General features: G+C 32.5%; 1 protein-coding gene across 4 annotated transcripts in view; it reads left to right on the forward strand.

Annotated features, from left to right (window-relative positions):
* LOC124450436 overlaps window positions 1-17,322 on the forward strand; it is a 153,475-nt gene that overhangs the window by 114,866 nt on the left and 21,287 nt on the right. For 2 of the 4 annotated variants that reach the window (XM_047001091.1, XM_047001093.1), the window contains 6 exons: window positions 1,095-1,345; window positions 2,234-2,554; window positions 4,127-4,255; window positions 4,625-4,787; window positions 6,159-6,409; window positions 7,388-7,708. In XM_047001091.1, the coding sequence (XP_046857047.1) occupies window positions 2,383-2,554; window positions 4,127-4,255; window positions 4,625-4,787; window positions 6,159-6,409; window positions 7,388-7,708 (1,036 nt within the window). In that variant the 5' untranslated portion in view covers window positions 1,095-1,345; window positions 2,234-2,382. The remainder of the gene's footprint in view (window positions 1-1,094; window positions 1,346-2,233; window positions 2,555-4,126; window positions 4,256-4,624; window positions 4,788-6,158; window positions 6,410-7,387; window positions 7,709-17,322) is intronic. The other 2 variants (XM_047001090.1, XM_047001094.1) reach the window with 1 other exon arrangement.

A 17,322-nucleotide genomic window follows, 5' to 3' on the forward strand; every position in this document is an offset into this window, starting at 1 on the left:
GAAGATAAGTCCTAAAGACAAGTTCAGTGAACACGGGGCTTCAATTTGCAAATGAGAAGTTTTCTTTTCGAGCAATCACAAGTAATGACAAAGCAGATTCTGCCGCACGAATTATGTGCAGTAAAGAATACACCAAACTTAAAGATTGTTTCTAGAAAACTCAACAGAAATGCATAATGCTTGTAGTAATGATTCTGCGCGGTTGTGCTCATCAAGCGTTCATAATTTTTCCACACTGTAAGTTCTAATTGTGTTATGAGTTCTAATTATTATGCTACATTTACTTGTCAGTCAAAAGCTTCTTGTGTTCATTAAATCCACTAATCAAAATCCAAATGTTTTTCATGCTTTCTGCCTGACAATCACAATTAACGTGACCAACTTTGCATGTGAACACTACGGAATAACTTTACATGAAAACATATGAATATTTCGTAATTTTTCTTCAAAAAAAATGCTGTGATAAAGTCTTATTATTCTGGGCATAAGTAAGGACATGGACTTTTTGCCACATGGTTGTGAGTTTCAAGGATGGAAGCTGGGGTCATTAAATTCTTGATTCAATTAATTCAATTCATTTTTAAATGCAATTACCGGAGAAAAAAAGCTTCCACATTTTTAAAGTAAAGTGCCTTAAAATTGTTTTCAAAGATTGCAATTTCCATCTGATTGTTTGCCAAAATAACATAAGAGTTCTAAGGTTATTCTTGCAACTGACCATGGCATTTGCTGTCTTTAAAACAAATTTTTAGATATGTCACCACGACAAAGTTTGTATATTACTATTTAAAAAAGCGTCATAAGTTGAAGATGTTTTTGGCTTTGGTTAGTGTCATTGTCAAAATTTTGTTCTTCTGCACTTAGTTTTGAATTATTTTTTTATATTAAGTTTTTGTTCAAGAAATTGAGTGGATCTGAAATCTCAAAGTATATAATTAGGCTCGCACAAAACGCAAATATTAAATCTTCGTGTTTTATAAAAGCGATAAAATCAAAATTGTAAAAATAAAACTTTCTTTAAAACAACGCTTTTGAGAATCAACGTTAGTTTTCAATATGTCGCTAACTTATCAATTTACATTTACTTATTATAGCTTGAATCTTGTTGATCCTGGGAGAAAAGTTGACCTTTTTCTAACAGGGAGTAGATATTGCGGCGGTCAAGTAGGAAGATACCGACCAATCAAGAATGGAAATTTAGACTACTTTCATACTGATACACCATACAATCTCTGTATTGGTGGTTCATCTGTAGTCAATAATAAATGGCAGCCTAATGACAATGAAAATGTCTTTATCAATGAAAAACTCTGCGATGTTAATAATTCGTGCAAATTCAACTATGGTAAGTTGCATCACCAAGTTGAGTCGTCAATTACGCCATTACGCTACGAGATGTATCACAGTTTATAAACAGCTTTATACAGTGATGATTGTTGAAAACTATTCATAGCTAATCTTCATGAATATTAATTGATCTTGCATAAAATAGGCGTTAACTTTAAATCGAATATGACAATACAAACTTCAGGAGTGCGATTATGCCAGGTTGAAATTTCACTTTTTATTAGATTTAATTGAAAGAATGGAATTGGGCGATGCTTTTGCTATTCAGTATCAGAGGGTAATTTCAGCACTCTAATTTAACCGTTATATCGCAAATATGACTCTGCTAAATTGCGTGTTTTAAATGATGCATTTACTTAGATTGTTGAACTTGAGAACATGTGGATTTCACTTCATTATGTCTAACAATGAACGTTTACTTTTTAACGGTCTCTCCACTAAGCGTTAAACAAAATATTGATGCTCGTTGAAAAATGTTCGTTTATTTAAAATGTTGAAATAATAACACGCAGTAGCAGATCTAGGGTACCACAAAATAAATTATAACTTCTCATTTTTAACTTCAAATTATTTTCAGAAAAAAAAAACAATTGGTTTCTAATTTATAAAGATTATAATTTTGCCAATGAATTTGTCTAAAAGGTGTTTAGAAATGTAGTTATACGCCAAAATGTGCTGCACTAACTTGTTTTGTGCTTCTCTAAATCCTAATCTGGTAACACGTAAGTGAAAAAAAGAAAATTACATACTTTATTTCTTGCTCTTACAAGAAGAATATTAACCACTTTTCTCTCAAGTGAATGTTGTGGTGGTGTACATTGTTCTTTTTCTTGATTTGTTTGGAAACATTCTGGAAATATTTTTTAACATTAACGTTATTTTTTAGTTTACGAAAGAAAGATTGAGAACGGAGATGATTTAAATATCCAATGTGATGAATCGTGCTTTAACTGGGTCATTGAAATGCGTTCAGCTGAATTTGGTGTTTTGTTAAAAGAAAGGGGACGAAATTGAAAACCATATGGGATATCTTCGATGGAAAAAGACTGTCTGTCAACGTCAGCGTTGAGTGTTGCGCAAAATCAATGCAACGGAAAGAAAAAATGTTCGTTTACAGTACGGAAGGAGGATTTCTTATCAAGACCATCCAGTTACAGCGAAACATCAACACTACTTGTTTACTACACTTGCAAAACGCCTAAATCAAGTATGAAACAAAATTTTTGTACCGATTGAAAATTGTTCAGAGTAATAGTGGTTGTGAGATTTAGGAAAAATAAAAGGAAATGTGTGTAAAATTGTTTGGGGGCATGTTTTGTTAGATTATGTATAATTTCCTATAAATATAAAAAAAAGGTTCGTAGTATATACGCCTTCTCGAGACGAATCAAGTAAATTTTGACGAGAGCAAACAGAAAAGGCTTCGCTTACGTTTGTCACTCATATGATGACAAATATATCTTAAATTATCGTCGAATTGATGAACTAGATAGTCTTCATTAATTATAAATTAATTTGCAAAATACATACATACGCAAAATAGAACATACGCAAAATAGAACAAAATTTACAAATAAGTTTTCATGTAGCCGAAATTTTCAAATACCTCAAAGAATTATTTGTAGAATTCCTCAAGTATTAAACATAATGCTTCTTAAATGAATAACAATCGTCACGCAAAAAACAAAAAAGTTCACCCAACCGAAAAAAAGATACGGTTAGTTCCTTAAGAACTAAACGATCAAAGTTTAAAAGAAATGTAGACATGGTTGCCATAACAACGCAAACAATTTTCCTATTCAAACCACTGATCTCGAAATAAGACTGGATCAAGCATCCAGCACAAAAATTTAAGAAAGAAAATGACGAGCGCCGCCATTACTAACGGACCAACTTTCGAAAATAAGGAGCAAATATATTGTGGATTTATACGAGAATAATCAACAATTTTCAACATGTAACTGCATGAATATAACTGCAAGATAAATCAGTTTATAGAAGAGCTAAAAATACAACGAAATATGATGAAACATGATCAAAATGCAGCAATTTTTGTCATGAGTAACTCTACTGTGAATAAATAAAAACAATGGAAAAAAGCCCACAACTGCATAAAAATACCTAGAGTTGCTGGAATCGTAGTTCAGAAGTACAAACTCAATAAATGACCTCATTTACGATCATTAACTGTTCAATTTTACATTTAGTAAAAAAATCGTGCATGCGTTTTTTTACGTCGTTACAATTCAGCTATCTTACATGTCAAATCTTATACGAATGATACGAATATTTCATAGGATTATAGGAAAAAGGATTTTATAAACATAAGTGATAAAGAATGATCAAAACATTCAACTATTATTGAAAATATGACGTTTTAGCCAGTTGAAAAACCGAAGCGTGAAGTAGATGTTTGTTGTGGACTACTATTCACTTGTGGTGTATTCAGCCTGCTAGTTTCGTCGTTCTATGTAAATAATTTGGTGTTCGCTTACAACAAAAACATCAGGTTTTTAAAGAAAAAACTGCACTAATGTTACGAATTTTACAGATCACTACAAAACAAACAGTTAGGCCGCATTTCTAAGAACACAGTCGTATATATTACGTTAAGACCAACATAATGTTTAAAATTTCATTAACTTGTCAATCGGCCTTGCATTGATTGCGACATCAAACGCTACTCAAAAGCAAGAACAGCTGGTTTCAACGCTGAAAGTGTCGTTGTGAAACCATGCAGCTGTTACCTTTGTAAACATTATTTTTCTTTGCCTTACAGGTTTATCGTGTGATGTTTTTAGAGACAAACCTTTAGAATGTGGAAATAATGTACAACTGCAAGATCAATGTCCAAAAACATGTTGCTTTAACCACACAGTAAATCCTCCCTGTTATTTTAATATAAAAGGTATAAAATACCATTTGTTGCTCCTGGACTTATGTATAGTGTAAAGCTACAAGAAATTTGCTTTTGACAAAAAATTTTTTGCTCGTCTTTACCCACGAAGTTCTAATTTTTTCTTCTGTTTCACATCATAGAAGTATTATTTCTGTAGACTTGGGTTTATGAATTTTCGTTGGATTGAAACAATGTGTTTCACTTTTTTATTTTCGTTTAGGAAGAGATTTTACGTTATTTTCAATGTTCTTATTTTGCATTTTACAATTGCATTTACAAGTTGACATATCATTTTGATTGGTGGGGGGTATCAATGTTTGAATGAAAACTTTACATTAAAACATGATAAAACAACATATCGCTGAAATTTCTTTTTAGGCTATGGTCCTATTAAGCACGCAAACGGACTTTGCATAAATGTACAAGGTACACAACGTCTCATTTGGTCAAGGGACTGTACTTCAAGAAATGCTTTTTTCCTGTTCTCATATGACTATCCACCATATCACGTGACTACAGGAAAATGTATTTTACCATCCAAGTGAGTTTATGTATTTTTTTTAAATTTGTTTAACAAACAGTTTATTGCAATGTTACTGGAAGAGTTTCTTTGTTTATCTAATAATGAATACTTCAAAATCATTCATCTAAAAATGACAACTAGTTCCAATAAACGCACAAATAGTTTTTAAACACCCTTATATCGCCCGCTTTCTGGAGAAAAAATGGACGAGGCTTCGTAAAGTACAGAAATGATTACAAGCTTCTTATTCAATATTTGGAGTTTAGACAAGGAATATTGTCTACACCGTTATAGAAGATAAGTTCTAAAAGACAAGTTAAGTGAGCACGGTGTTTCAATTGGCAAAAGAGAAGTTTTCTTTTTGACCAATCACAAGTAATGACAAAGCAGATTCGGCCGCACGAACTAAGTGCAGTAAAGAATACACCCAACCTAAAGAGTGTTTCTATAAAACTCAGCGAAACTGCATTATGCTTCTAGCAATGATTCTGCAGAATGTGCTCATCAAGCGTTCATAACTTTTCCACACTGTAAGTTGTTATGTTGTCATTGTGTTATGACATTTACATGTCATTATAAAATTCTTGTATTTATTAAATTCACTAATCAAAATCCAGAAAATTTTAATTCTTTCTGCCTGACAATTACAGTAAACATGACCAACTTTGTATTGTGTACGAACATGGGAACACAACGGAATAACTTTACTTGAAAACTCATGAATGTTTCGTAATTTTTCCTCAAAAAAAAATTCTGTAGTAAAGTCTTATTATTCTAGGCAGAAATGGGGACGTGAACTTTTTGCCACATGGTTGTTGGTTTCAGGGTTGGGAGCTGGGGTTATTCAATTCTCGACTCGATTATTTATTTCAACTCATTTTTTAGTGCAATTCTTGGAGAAAAAAAGCTTCCACGCTTTTTGAGTAAATTTCCTTAAAATTTAAATTAAAGATAGCAATTGCCATCTGATTGTTTCCCAAAATAATCTAAGAGCTCTAAGGTTATTTTTGAAACTTACCATGTCACTTGCTGTCTTTAAAACAAATTTTTAGATATGTCACCACGACAAAAATTGTATATTAACATTAAAAAAAGTGTCATAAGTTCGAAAATGTTTTTGGCTTTGGTTTGTGTCCATATCAAAGTTTTGTTCTTCTGCATTTAGTTTGTATTAATTTTTTATATAATATTTTTGTTCAAGAAATTGAGTAGATCTGAAATTTCAAAGGATATAATTAGGCTCGCACAAATCGTAATTTTTGATCTTTCGTGTTTTATAGAAGCGATAAAATGAAAAATGAAAAAAAAAACTTTCTTTAAAACAACGTTTTTGAGAATCAACGTTTTCAATATGTCGCTAACTTATCAATTTACGTTTACTTATTATAGCTTGAATCTTGGTGATCCTGGGAACAACGTTGAACTTTTACTAACAGGGAGTAGATATTGCGGCGGTCCAATAGGAAGATACCGACCAATCACGAATGGAAATTTAGACTACTTTCATACTGATACACCATACAAAATCTGTATTGGTGGTTCATCTGTAGACAATAATGAATGGCAGCCTAATGACAATGAAAATGTCTTTATCAATAAAAAAGTCTGTGATGTTAATAATTCGTGCAAATTCAACTATGGTAAGTTGCATCACCAAGTTGAGTCGTCAATTACGCCATTACGCTACAAGACGTATCACAGTTTATAAATAGCTTTACACAGTGATGATTGTTGAGAACTATACATAGATTATATTCATGAATAACAATTGAATCTTGCATAAAATAGGCATCAACTTTGACTCAATTCTTTAGTGTAATATCGTTAAATCAAATGTGACAATTCAATATCAGGAGTGCATATATGTCAGGTTAAAATTTCACTTTTTATTAGATTCAAATGAAAAAATGAAATTGGGTAATACTTTTGCTATTCACTATCAGAGGGTAATTTCAGCACTCTATTTTAAGCGTTAGGTTGTAAATATGACTCTGCTAAAGTGCGTATTTTAGACGATTCCTTTACTTAGATTGTTGAACTTGAGAACATGTAGATTTTGCTTCATTGTGTCTCTCAATGAATGTTTGTTTTTTAACGGTCTCTCCAATAAGCGTTAAACAGGAAACTGATGCTCGTTGTTGAAAAATGTTCGTTCATTTAAAATTTTGAAATAATAACACGCAGTGGCGGACTTAGGGTACCACAAAATAAATTATAACTTCTCAATTTTAACTTCAAATTGCTTTTAGAGAAAAACTATTGGTATTTAATTTATAAAGAGTATAATTTTGCCAATGAATTTGTGTCAAAGGTGTTTAGAAATGTAAATATATTCCAAAATGTGCTGCACTAATTTATTTTGAGATCCGCGACTGATAACACGTAAGTGCATAGGAAAGTAGTTTGCAAGTTACATCTATTGTTGGAAATAACTTTGTAACCTTCGCTTGTGGTTTTTATATACATTAATTAAATTACATACTTTATTTCTTGCTCTTACAAGAAGAATATTAACCACTTTTCACTCAAGTGAATGTTGTGGTGGTGTAGATTGTTCTTTTTCTTGATTTGTTTAGAATATTCTGGAAATATATTTTAACATCATCGTGATTTTTTAGTTTACGAAAGAAAGATTGAGAACGGAGATGATTTAAATATCCAATTTGATGAATCGTGCTTTAACTGGGTCATTGAAATGCGTTCAGCTGAATTTGGTGTTTTGTTAAAAGAAAGGGGGCGAATCGAAAAACCATATGGGATATCTTCGATGAAAAAAGACTGTGTGTCAACGTCAGCGTTGAGTGTTGCGCAAAATCAGTGCAACGGAAAGAAAAAATGTTCGTTTACAGTACGGAAGGAGGATTTCTTATCAAGACCATCCAGTTGCAGAGAAACGTCAACACTACTTATTTACTACACTTGCAAAACGCCTAAATCAAGTATGAAATAACCTTTTTGTACCGAAGAAAATTGTTTGAAGTAATAGTGGTGGTGAGATTTAGGAAAAATAAAAGGAAATGTGTGTAAAATTGTTTAGGGGAATGTTTTGTTAGATTATGTATAATTTCCTATAAATATAAAAAAAAGGTTCGTAGTATATACGCCTTCTCGAGACGAATTAAGAAAATTTTGACGAGAGCAAACAGAAAAGGCTTTGTTTACGTTTGTCACTCGTATGTTGACAAATATGTCTTAAATTAACGTTGAAGTCATGAACTGGATAATCCTCATTATTTATAAATTAATTTGAGGAGGCTCCCTACAGTTACTAAGCAGGAGAGAGGTAACAATTTTCACACGCATATTGTGCCCATGTCGAGTGGTTTGTTTTTACGTAACTATAGCCATCTTCTTCTTTGTCATTTGTAGTGATTACAACGACACAGGCAATGCAAATCATTACGTCATTCAAAAGTGACACCTTATCGGAAGCTCCAAGCAAAAAAGCCACCACAGCAGATCACGAAACTATTTTTAAAAAAGAAAAAAAATGTAGTGCTAGCACCAAAAACAACTTTTACTTAGGTATTAAAATAACCCCATGGATTCTATTTTTATGCATTTAGTTTTATGATTGACGGAAACCGCGGAAGATTGATAGTTAGAGTTGCCCATTAATATATACCCATATTAATTTATACCCATGTTTTAATCGGTATAGTGAAAAGTGAGAACTACAATAGTGTTATGAATAGTTTTGTTTTCTTTAGTTGCAGGCGTTGCAATTGGTGCTGTTCCATTCATTGTTCTGATTGTTGTCTTTTTAATCTGGTTTGTATTTTGTAATTTTTGTCAATCCTAACAGACCAAAATTTCTTTTAGCAACATTCATCAAATTTGTGCTAAGGTGTAATTCTTTCTAACAAATCTTTTCTACACATTTTTTTACTTTTACACAGGCCAGGGACAACCCCCGAACAGGAGGTGTTTTTTTTATATTTTCAGTGTTGCTCTCAAATTCAGAAAACAAATCCACTTAAAAAATAGATGGGCATAACATAATAAATGAAAACTAACCCCGTCTCTATTACTGATGCAACAACGCCCTCCTTTTACATGATTGTTGCACCTGGTGATTTTACCTACCAAATATCTTGTATGTTTTTAAAACTTTGTTCTGGTCCTATGTTATGTGCGGTTTTGAATTTATAAAAGCAATGGATAAGAATATTCAATTAAACTACTGTAATCACGCAATCCAGTCCTTCATTGCTTTGCCATTCCTTCAAAATAAGTACCATCGCATTTTTGTAACTAAAGATTTCAAATTTCATCATGTAATAAAAACTGCAGTTTTTCCTTGTTAATATTTAATGACGCAAAATGTCAATGAAAATCGTCTGGTTTTCATAGCAGAAAACGTCGAAACCGAAATCTTGGCAATATGTTCATGGAACGCGTTCTCTATAAGAAAAGAACAAAAGATGAAAAACGTTTAACAGTTAGCCATGACGAAGAGTGCGTAAAACAAGATTTTAAAAAAAATCAAAATGTTGTTACGGTAAGGATCTACTGTACTCTTCAGAAACCTTAGAAAAAAGGTTATATGTCAACTTATTGTAAAGTAAATGTTTTCACTGCGTTGTTGTAAACACCACACGTAACTGTACGCTAAAGTTGCATAGGTAAATTTCTTTGATAACGTTGCTCTCATAAGTATATCAGTCTCATCTCAAAGTTTTCCTCGCAATCACCATTTACTTTAACTGTTTTCTTCACATTTCTCTGTATTTTCCTTTACTATCGTTTCCTCTTTTCCATCTACTACACCGATATTATTACTTTTTCCCTTTACTGCACCATAAATTGCATTCTAACTCCACCGTTTTTCTGTATGTTATTAGAAAAGCAGTAAGAAACTTCAATCAAAGTCTAAACCGCAAGAAAGCCTTCAAGATTCAACTTACGAAGAGTTAGACTTGTCAAAATTGAACGACACAATGACAATCACCAGTCATTGAATGCAAACGAAGAAAACACAACATATCAAGAATTGGATGTAGCACAAATGAATAAAGAAGATGACTATCAGGCACTAAACGCAAACGAGGGAGACACAATTTATCAAGAGGTAGATACAACGCTAATGAAGGAAGAAGATCACGATTACATGTCAATGACAAAAAAATAAAAGAGAAGAAAGCAAGAGGTTTACGAAATGAGGCATTTAAAAGTAACGATACAGATATCTTTCTAATAATATGTAAGTTTTAAAATATATTTCTTCTTCCTGTTCTTTTTTTCTCGTACCTTGAGTATGTAGAAATAAGAATTTATTGCTGGGAGAAAAAGGCATCTATAAATTTGATTCAATTTTCTTTCTTAATCATAACTATTCATAATTGATCACGGCCTACTATATTGGTGTTATACACATTTATACACATTTAATGTACATGCAGAATATAGATGAATTAGCTCATAATTATGTAAAGCCTTCTTTTTTGTTTTATATTTAAGAGGACATTAAACTGTTTGCTTCAAAAAATGTTTGTTCAAACTAAATTGTTAACACCTAACAAAAATGTAGAAAAATAATTTCAAAAAGAAATGTTTACGCTATTCTTGTCGTTAGGGGGTTTCTTATACCATTTTATGCAACCTTTCTACGTTTTTAAGAAATAATGAGACACACCACAACTCCTACAATTAAAGTGTCTTCTAATTTGCATATCATTCAGTTCTTTTCTAATTTCGTTTAGTTTGTGCTCAACTACCGCAGTTTTATGTGAGTTACTTTTTGGTACCGGTGGCGCCTAAATTTAATCTTCTTGTGCAATTCTTAATATTTGGCCTGTTGGTCATATTAAGGCAGGTACATTAAATGAGCAAACTGCAGGATTTTCACACTCACCATTGGATATGAGAGGGAGTGAAAAAATGGGAATGTCGTTTCTGGAAAATGCGTTCTGTGCAATATCAATTTAGGTCTATTGTCATGTGATACTGTCTGTACCAAATAATAATTGATAATCCATACTCGCCCGTTCACATTTAGCATGCAGCAAATGTATTCATACACTAAGTTAATTTTAAAATAGGTCCAATACAAATGCTCTATTTTTGGGTCTACGTTGCGTAGCAACCAAGAGGCATTGCAGTTACTCGTTTATTCTTCTAGCTCAACTATCAAATCACTCAATTGTAGCGTATATCCGTTTGATAAGCAAATATTAAGGCGTCGTGTGGATGATGTATGATAAATTTATTTGAAAATTGTCAAAATTTTGTCAATTTTCTGTCCAAAAAAGGACAAAATTCCGGAACTTTTTAAAGCCAATGTTGTATATGAATTTAAGTGTCCTGGTTGTGGTCATACATACATAGGCAAAACTAAACGAAACCTACACTTAAGACTAACCCAACATGCTACTAATTACAACAATTCTAGTGCTATCTCGCAACATTCACTCATTTGTCCAGACGCCAACTACATCTCACACCTTTTCTCACTTCATGACTTTGACTCCGACACCGATCTTACACGCTTGCCATTTAATTCTTGTAATTTGATTCCAAGTAACACCAAAATCTTATATCGCTGTAAGAATAATAATCCTAATCAACTTCTCATCTTAGAAGCGCTTTTGATAAAACGCAATATGTCATAACTTAATTGTGCTCTCAAAGCTTGAAAGAAATTATCTCTACTTTAAATGTAAGTATACTGCCAAATTGTTGAATCTCTTTGTTCTCTAATTACGTAACTGTTACATTGCTTGTAAATAATTATATAAAATTTTCGCAGCCTGCATTGTAAACTATGAGTCTGATGATATCTTTGGAAGAAAGACGAAATATTACACCATCTTTTGTTTCAAACTCTTGTATTATCTTTAAAATCAAGAAAACAAGATGTCCGTTTTCGGAATTTGTTTTATTTTGTTTTATATAACAACCCGGTAACGAATCTAGGCGCAACCCGGCAGCACGATCACAGCGAGCAGTAGCGAGCAAAATAAACCAAAGCTGCTTGATTTTAAATTCAAAGCACTTTCAGAAAAGCACTATTGGTTTTGAATTTCTAAAGAATATCGTTTCACCAATGGACTTGTCTCTGAGGGGTATAGAGCTGTAAATACATTCCAAAATATGCAGCAGCAATTTATTTTGACTAAACCTAGATCAGCCACTGTAACCACCGTTAAACGTCAAGACAACATCTTTGAAATTAAATGTAGCAAGTTAATGTACTAACTAAAATAAATTACTTACATATAATCATAGCATCATCTACTTCATGTTAAAGCTCGGTGTTATACACCGTACTAGGATACTGTTCAAACAGGACATATTTTATTGACTAAATGTCTTGCTCTTACGCTACTCTTCATTTATATCAATATTTAGTCTCTTAACTCTTATCTACGCTTTATTTAAGTCATCTGTAATGTTGTTAATCGCCAAAAATCTTTTTCTGTCGACTAATATAGCACTTCTATAGACTGCATTTCCAAATAAAATTTTAGATGTGACACCACCCTACACCAACCCATATGTATGGTCCAGCATTTTAGTGTATTTGGGCCTGTTGGTCATACGGAAATTATTAAGTCACTGGTTTTCAAGTGGGTATGGGGTTTCCACGATCGACGATTTTCTAAAACTAGCTTAAGACATATTTCTTACAACCGAAACAAGAGCAGAATTAATAATCCATTGTTTCAGGTGCTCTTCAACACAAGGTTAAAAAATTGTATTGTCATTAACTTTATTCTACCGATGATGTTAAAACATTGTTACTCTTAAAGCGGAAATTGGAAGCCAGCCCCTTTTTTACGTCGACACTTTATGTTGATGAAACGTTGATCTCAAGAGGTCGTATTCTTTCTGCCCTTATAGAACCTTTCTTATTACATAACTATTGCCCTGAGACATAGGCGATTGAACAAATCTAAGCTTCGTTTTTATTGTAGAATTTGTTGTATCGTCTGTTTCTTTCTTCTTGTGAACAGAAACTGGATGCTCAAGAAAATTAAGAGGACATAGCGATGCATTTCTTTTGTCTTTTCGTTCACGTTTTGCATTTGGTCAGCTCATTCTATTTGCCTAAAGGCTGGTCAATGTCATATTGCAAATTATTTCAAGTATATCTTACCTTTGTGAATTTTGTAGCCTGTTTCGTCGCTAACATACCCGGACTTTTTTTATAAACAATTTACACAGTATGAGTTGTACAGTTTTGTACATTAAAATTTGTACGTAAAGTTAAAACACTTCCGAGTTGGGAAGACAGAGTTTATATAATTCATATATACACATTTCGTATAACCACATAATTTTTACACACACTCCGTATATTCCATACTCCCCTTTATTGCCACATTTACATTCTTCTATTAGATATCGACTTGTGACAAAATAAAAAGTACACTCGCTTGCTTTAACATTCTAATTAATCATTTCAACATTCTGCAATTATAAAATTGTACTTTCAAGTGCTTTTCCTGCTGATCAATGTAAATATATATTTATTTTTTTGTATGGTATAACACGTGTTTGATTCAAGCGAATTAATATCATAATTTTGCTTATAATTTTAATTATCTATTACACACCTTGAGTGAAGCAGCTGTTTAAAATGTCATTGTGGGGAGGAGATAAATTCGTAAGTGAGATGTCATGATGATAGATAAGTATAAAGTCAATTTTGTTAGCATGTGTGTGAAATACATAAGCGAGAGCACTTCTTACGTTTTCGATTTCATTACTTCGTGTGAGCAAAAATTGGACTAAAATTGATGTTTGTGTATATTGAAAATGTGAAGTAGATTTTCGTACGTGTGTGGGACTACCGTCGTTTAAACGACGGCGTTGTTCAGTCTTTTGAAGAAGGTCAGCCATATGAATAGCGATATGTTTTATTCAGTTAGGGAACTTAAAGTGTCTGGAATAAAAAATTGTTGTTAATACAAATGTGGAAGAATCATGCCCTTGTTCTATTGTACTAAGGAAATAAGAAATACGAAATGAAAATCGTGAAAAGAGGAGATACATGGCGTATGTTTATGTTGTTTGCACACAAAAATTTAGTTCATTATTTTTAAAACAGTTTTAAAAATTGATCAGTTCAAGAAAACATCGACGAGGCTAGACACATGATAAAAAACCTGATACTCTAGACAATTATTCAATTGTTGGAAACTGTGTCTTTTCTCAAACTAAAACTTAAACTTCATAGTGAAGTTCCTTTAACAGCAGCACTTGTATCTATCTGTCTATCATATTGCTATAATTCTCTTATCCTTTAGGTGTTATTGCAGGCGTTATTGCAGTTGGTTGTGTTATACTCACTGTTCTACTTATGATCTTTTTGTTCTGGTTTGTAATAGATAATTGTTATTACGTAGCACAGCCCAAATTGTGCAAGAACAGCATGTGCAACGTATTATTTTTTTTTTGGACAGATCTTTTGAACGTTATTTTCATCTGCAGTCTCAATTCTCTATTTTCCGTATTTTAAAACATTTTTATGGTCCGGTTCTTTGATTGGCTGCTTATATTGATGTCGCAATGGATAGAAATTAATGTTCATTTAACTGAATACATATATAATTGAACAACCCAGACGTTCATTACTTTATTGTAGAATCTTTTCCACCAAAAACACGAACAATATGCCTGATTGCGTTGTATATTGTGTTACTTTGTATATCAATCAAACAAAACAATGAAAATAATTCAAACCAATGATCATAAATGATGAAGAGTGTTAAAATTTTATTGTTATCCATATCTACTTGCATTGATCGATATTAAGCGAACATTTCAACCATTTTATCAATAAACTAAGAAATTTATTTATCGTGCGTCATTGACTCACTATACCTGATAAAAATTGCTTACTCAGATTAATCAGAAACCTCAAAGCTCAATAAAATTTTTTCTTTGCTTAAGTTTGGTGACGTGAAATTAAATGAAATGGTCCCATTTTTATAGCACAATATGTGGAAAGCAAAAGCTTTGTAATACGTTTATGGAACCCATTAAGTATAAGAAAAGGACGATGGATAAGAAGCATTTAGCAGTTAACAATAACGAAGACGTCCACGAGTACGAAATACCAGTTCCTAACGTTGTTATGGTAAGGCTTAGTGGTATTAATCAAGAGAAACTTCAGAAACAAAGGTTATAGACCATCACAGTGAACACTCACAACACTTTAAGCGGTGCACTTAAGTTGCTCTAACTATCTCAGCTTTTTTTATGTTTTCTGTGGTCTTTGTAAGCTTTAGCACACAACCACAATATTTGTTTTATGTGTCTTGACACCTTTCTCCTTTAACCTGTCTTTCCTGTCTTCTATCGCTTTTCATCATTTTTCATGCGAATTTCACTATCACAGTGTCATTATCAGTTATCTTTTAAAGAAAAAGTCTCACAAAGTGCTTTGTGCACTTAGCCAGCGATAGATAGCCATTTTTGAGACACCAAAAAATAGTAGCATGTTCGGTTGTTAGTGCAGCAATAAATCCAACCAACTATTTTCCATCAACCGCCAAGAGAGGAAGGCCAAAAAATAAAGAAGAATTAACGAGTGCATATTTTAAGAAAGATTTTCACGCTTGGTTAGTCAGGTTACAATCCTTAAACTCTGCCAAATATCGGAAGTTCAATGTCAGAAGTAAAAACAATCATGCAAAGCATTTCTGCGGGGCTCATTCTCTAAATTCACAATTATTTTTTTATGTCATCAGCATATCAGTAACCAACTTCGATCAGTGTCTCAAGAGCAAAAAAACAATCAAGATTCAACTTACCAAGAGTTAGATTTGTCAAAAATGAGCGACGATTGTAACAATTACAAGTCGTTAATTACAAACGAAGTCGATACAATTTATTGAGAACCAGATACAACACAAATGAATGAAGACGTTGATCATCATCAACTAAAAGCAAACGAAGACGAATCGACTCTTCAGACAAAAAGCAAATGACTATAGAAGATAGTGGTTACGAATCACTAAGATTTTCAATGAGAGAGAGAAAAGAAACTGCATAACGAAATGACGTAAGTCACCATGAAATAGGCACATATTATATTAGAAACACTATAGTTAAGTTTCAAAGAAAACGTAAAGCTCGAGTAGGCGAAAAATTACTTGTATGTGGATTATTGCGTTAAATAAAAAGGTTATGTTCTCCTGAACTGCAGTACAGTGAATTCGGTTGAAGTCATTGATTTGGTAAAAAATGGCAATTGTATTTCTATCATTTTGTTATTGCAGACGTTTCCCATAGCTACTATAATAATGAACTCTAAAACATAATAAAGTAAATGGTTTGAAACCGGGAGTATCGTTATATGTTTGTAAATGATGATCGTCCACGTTAATAAAGTCCTGAGAAGACTGTTTTTGTTGTTGTTGACTGACGTTTCGACAACCTTAGTGGTAGTTATCTTCCGAGTCAAATGAGGAGTAAACGTCAGGTTAGCCGTGTTTGTTATCTGGTTCTTACGTCATTGTATTGTGTGTACAGGAAATGTGCATTGTCATTGTGAATTAGTGTGAAGTGAAATATTTTATTTTTAGTTGTGATGTGTGATTTAGGTAAAACATAAGCTGGCGTACCCTAAAACATCACCAATAATTGTACACAGTCTTCCTGCTGTTTTTGGAAATGGTGTTTAAAAATTATCGATGCAAATATTATTTTGGTTATCTGTAAGCACAATATAGAAACAAACAGTTGTCCAATTCCCTTGAAGTTTTTTGTGTGAAGCATATCTTATTACGCATGTGATTAGCATAGTGACGGCCAGTAAATTGCATATTAGTAATCTGATTAAATATACAGCACCAAGCTGCACAGCGAAGTAGGACTACTGGTTGTTTCTCTATAGTGTGTCAATAATTAGTTTTAACATGTGTTCGGTTTCATCTTTTTTCCAGTTTTTTGTAGAGCTTGCACTCGAAACTTATTTCTACCGACGTTTGAAAAACGTGAAGGAGAAAAATAAGGAAATATTCCGTTATGTTTTATAATCTCACTCACTACAAATCTCCCTTCGCTGTCACTCTCAAACTCGAAGAAGCTTTAAACGGAAAGTTGTTGCCAAATAACGTTTTAGTTTACCACATCCATCTGTTCCACTCTTTTGAGTACTAACATGAGATGTGTCACTTACGAGTACGGTGAGATCATTCAACGTCGTAGCATACTTTTTTGCCTTTGAATTAATTAAAGAAATGGCCCACATAATTGAAATAAACTTTATAAAAGTCAAACTTTGCATTTTCTGAGTAAAATATCCTTTAATTAGATGTGTAGTAAAACATTTTTAATGCATTATCTCTCGAATGAAATCGTGTTAATTAACTGTTAACAATATAGTAAGAATCCTATCCGAAATGATTCAATCTAAAGTCACTCGTGCGAGGTTTTTACAAACACAGTTCAGTTTTATAGCAAAGGATATTCCGGAAATAGTTAAACGATTTTAAACATCAGCCCACAATGTTCCTTTTTTAATATTCTTCGACTCACTTCTGTTGAAATTCTCAGTTGGAAAAGGAATCTTGAAAAATAATTCAACTTCCTGCGAACAAAT

Source organism: Xenia sp. Carnegie-2017, unplaced genomic scaffold, assembly GCF_021976095.1.
Source record: "Xenia sp. Carnegie-2017 unplaced genomic scaffold, XeniaSp_v1 HiC_scaffold_24, whole genome shotgun sequence".
Classification (NCBI taxonomy): domain Eukaryota; kingdom Metazoa; phylum Cnidaria; class Anthozoa; order Malacalcyonacea; family Xeniidae; genus Xenia; species Xenia sp. Carnegie-2017.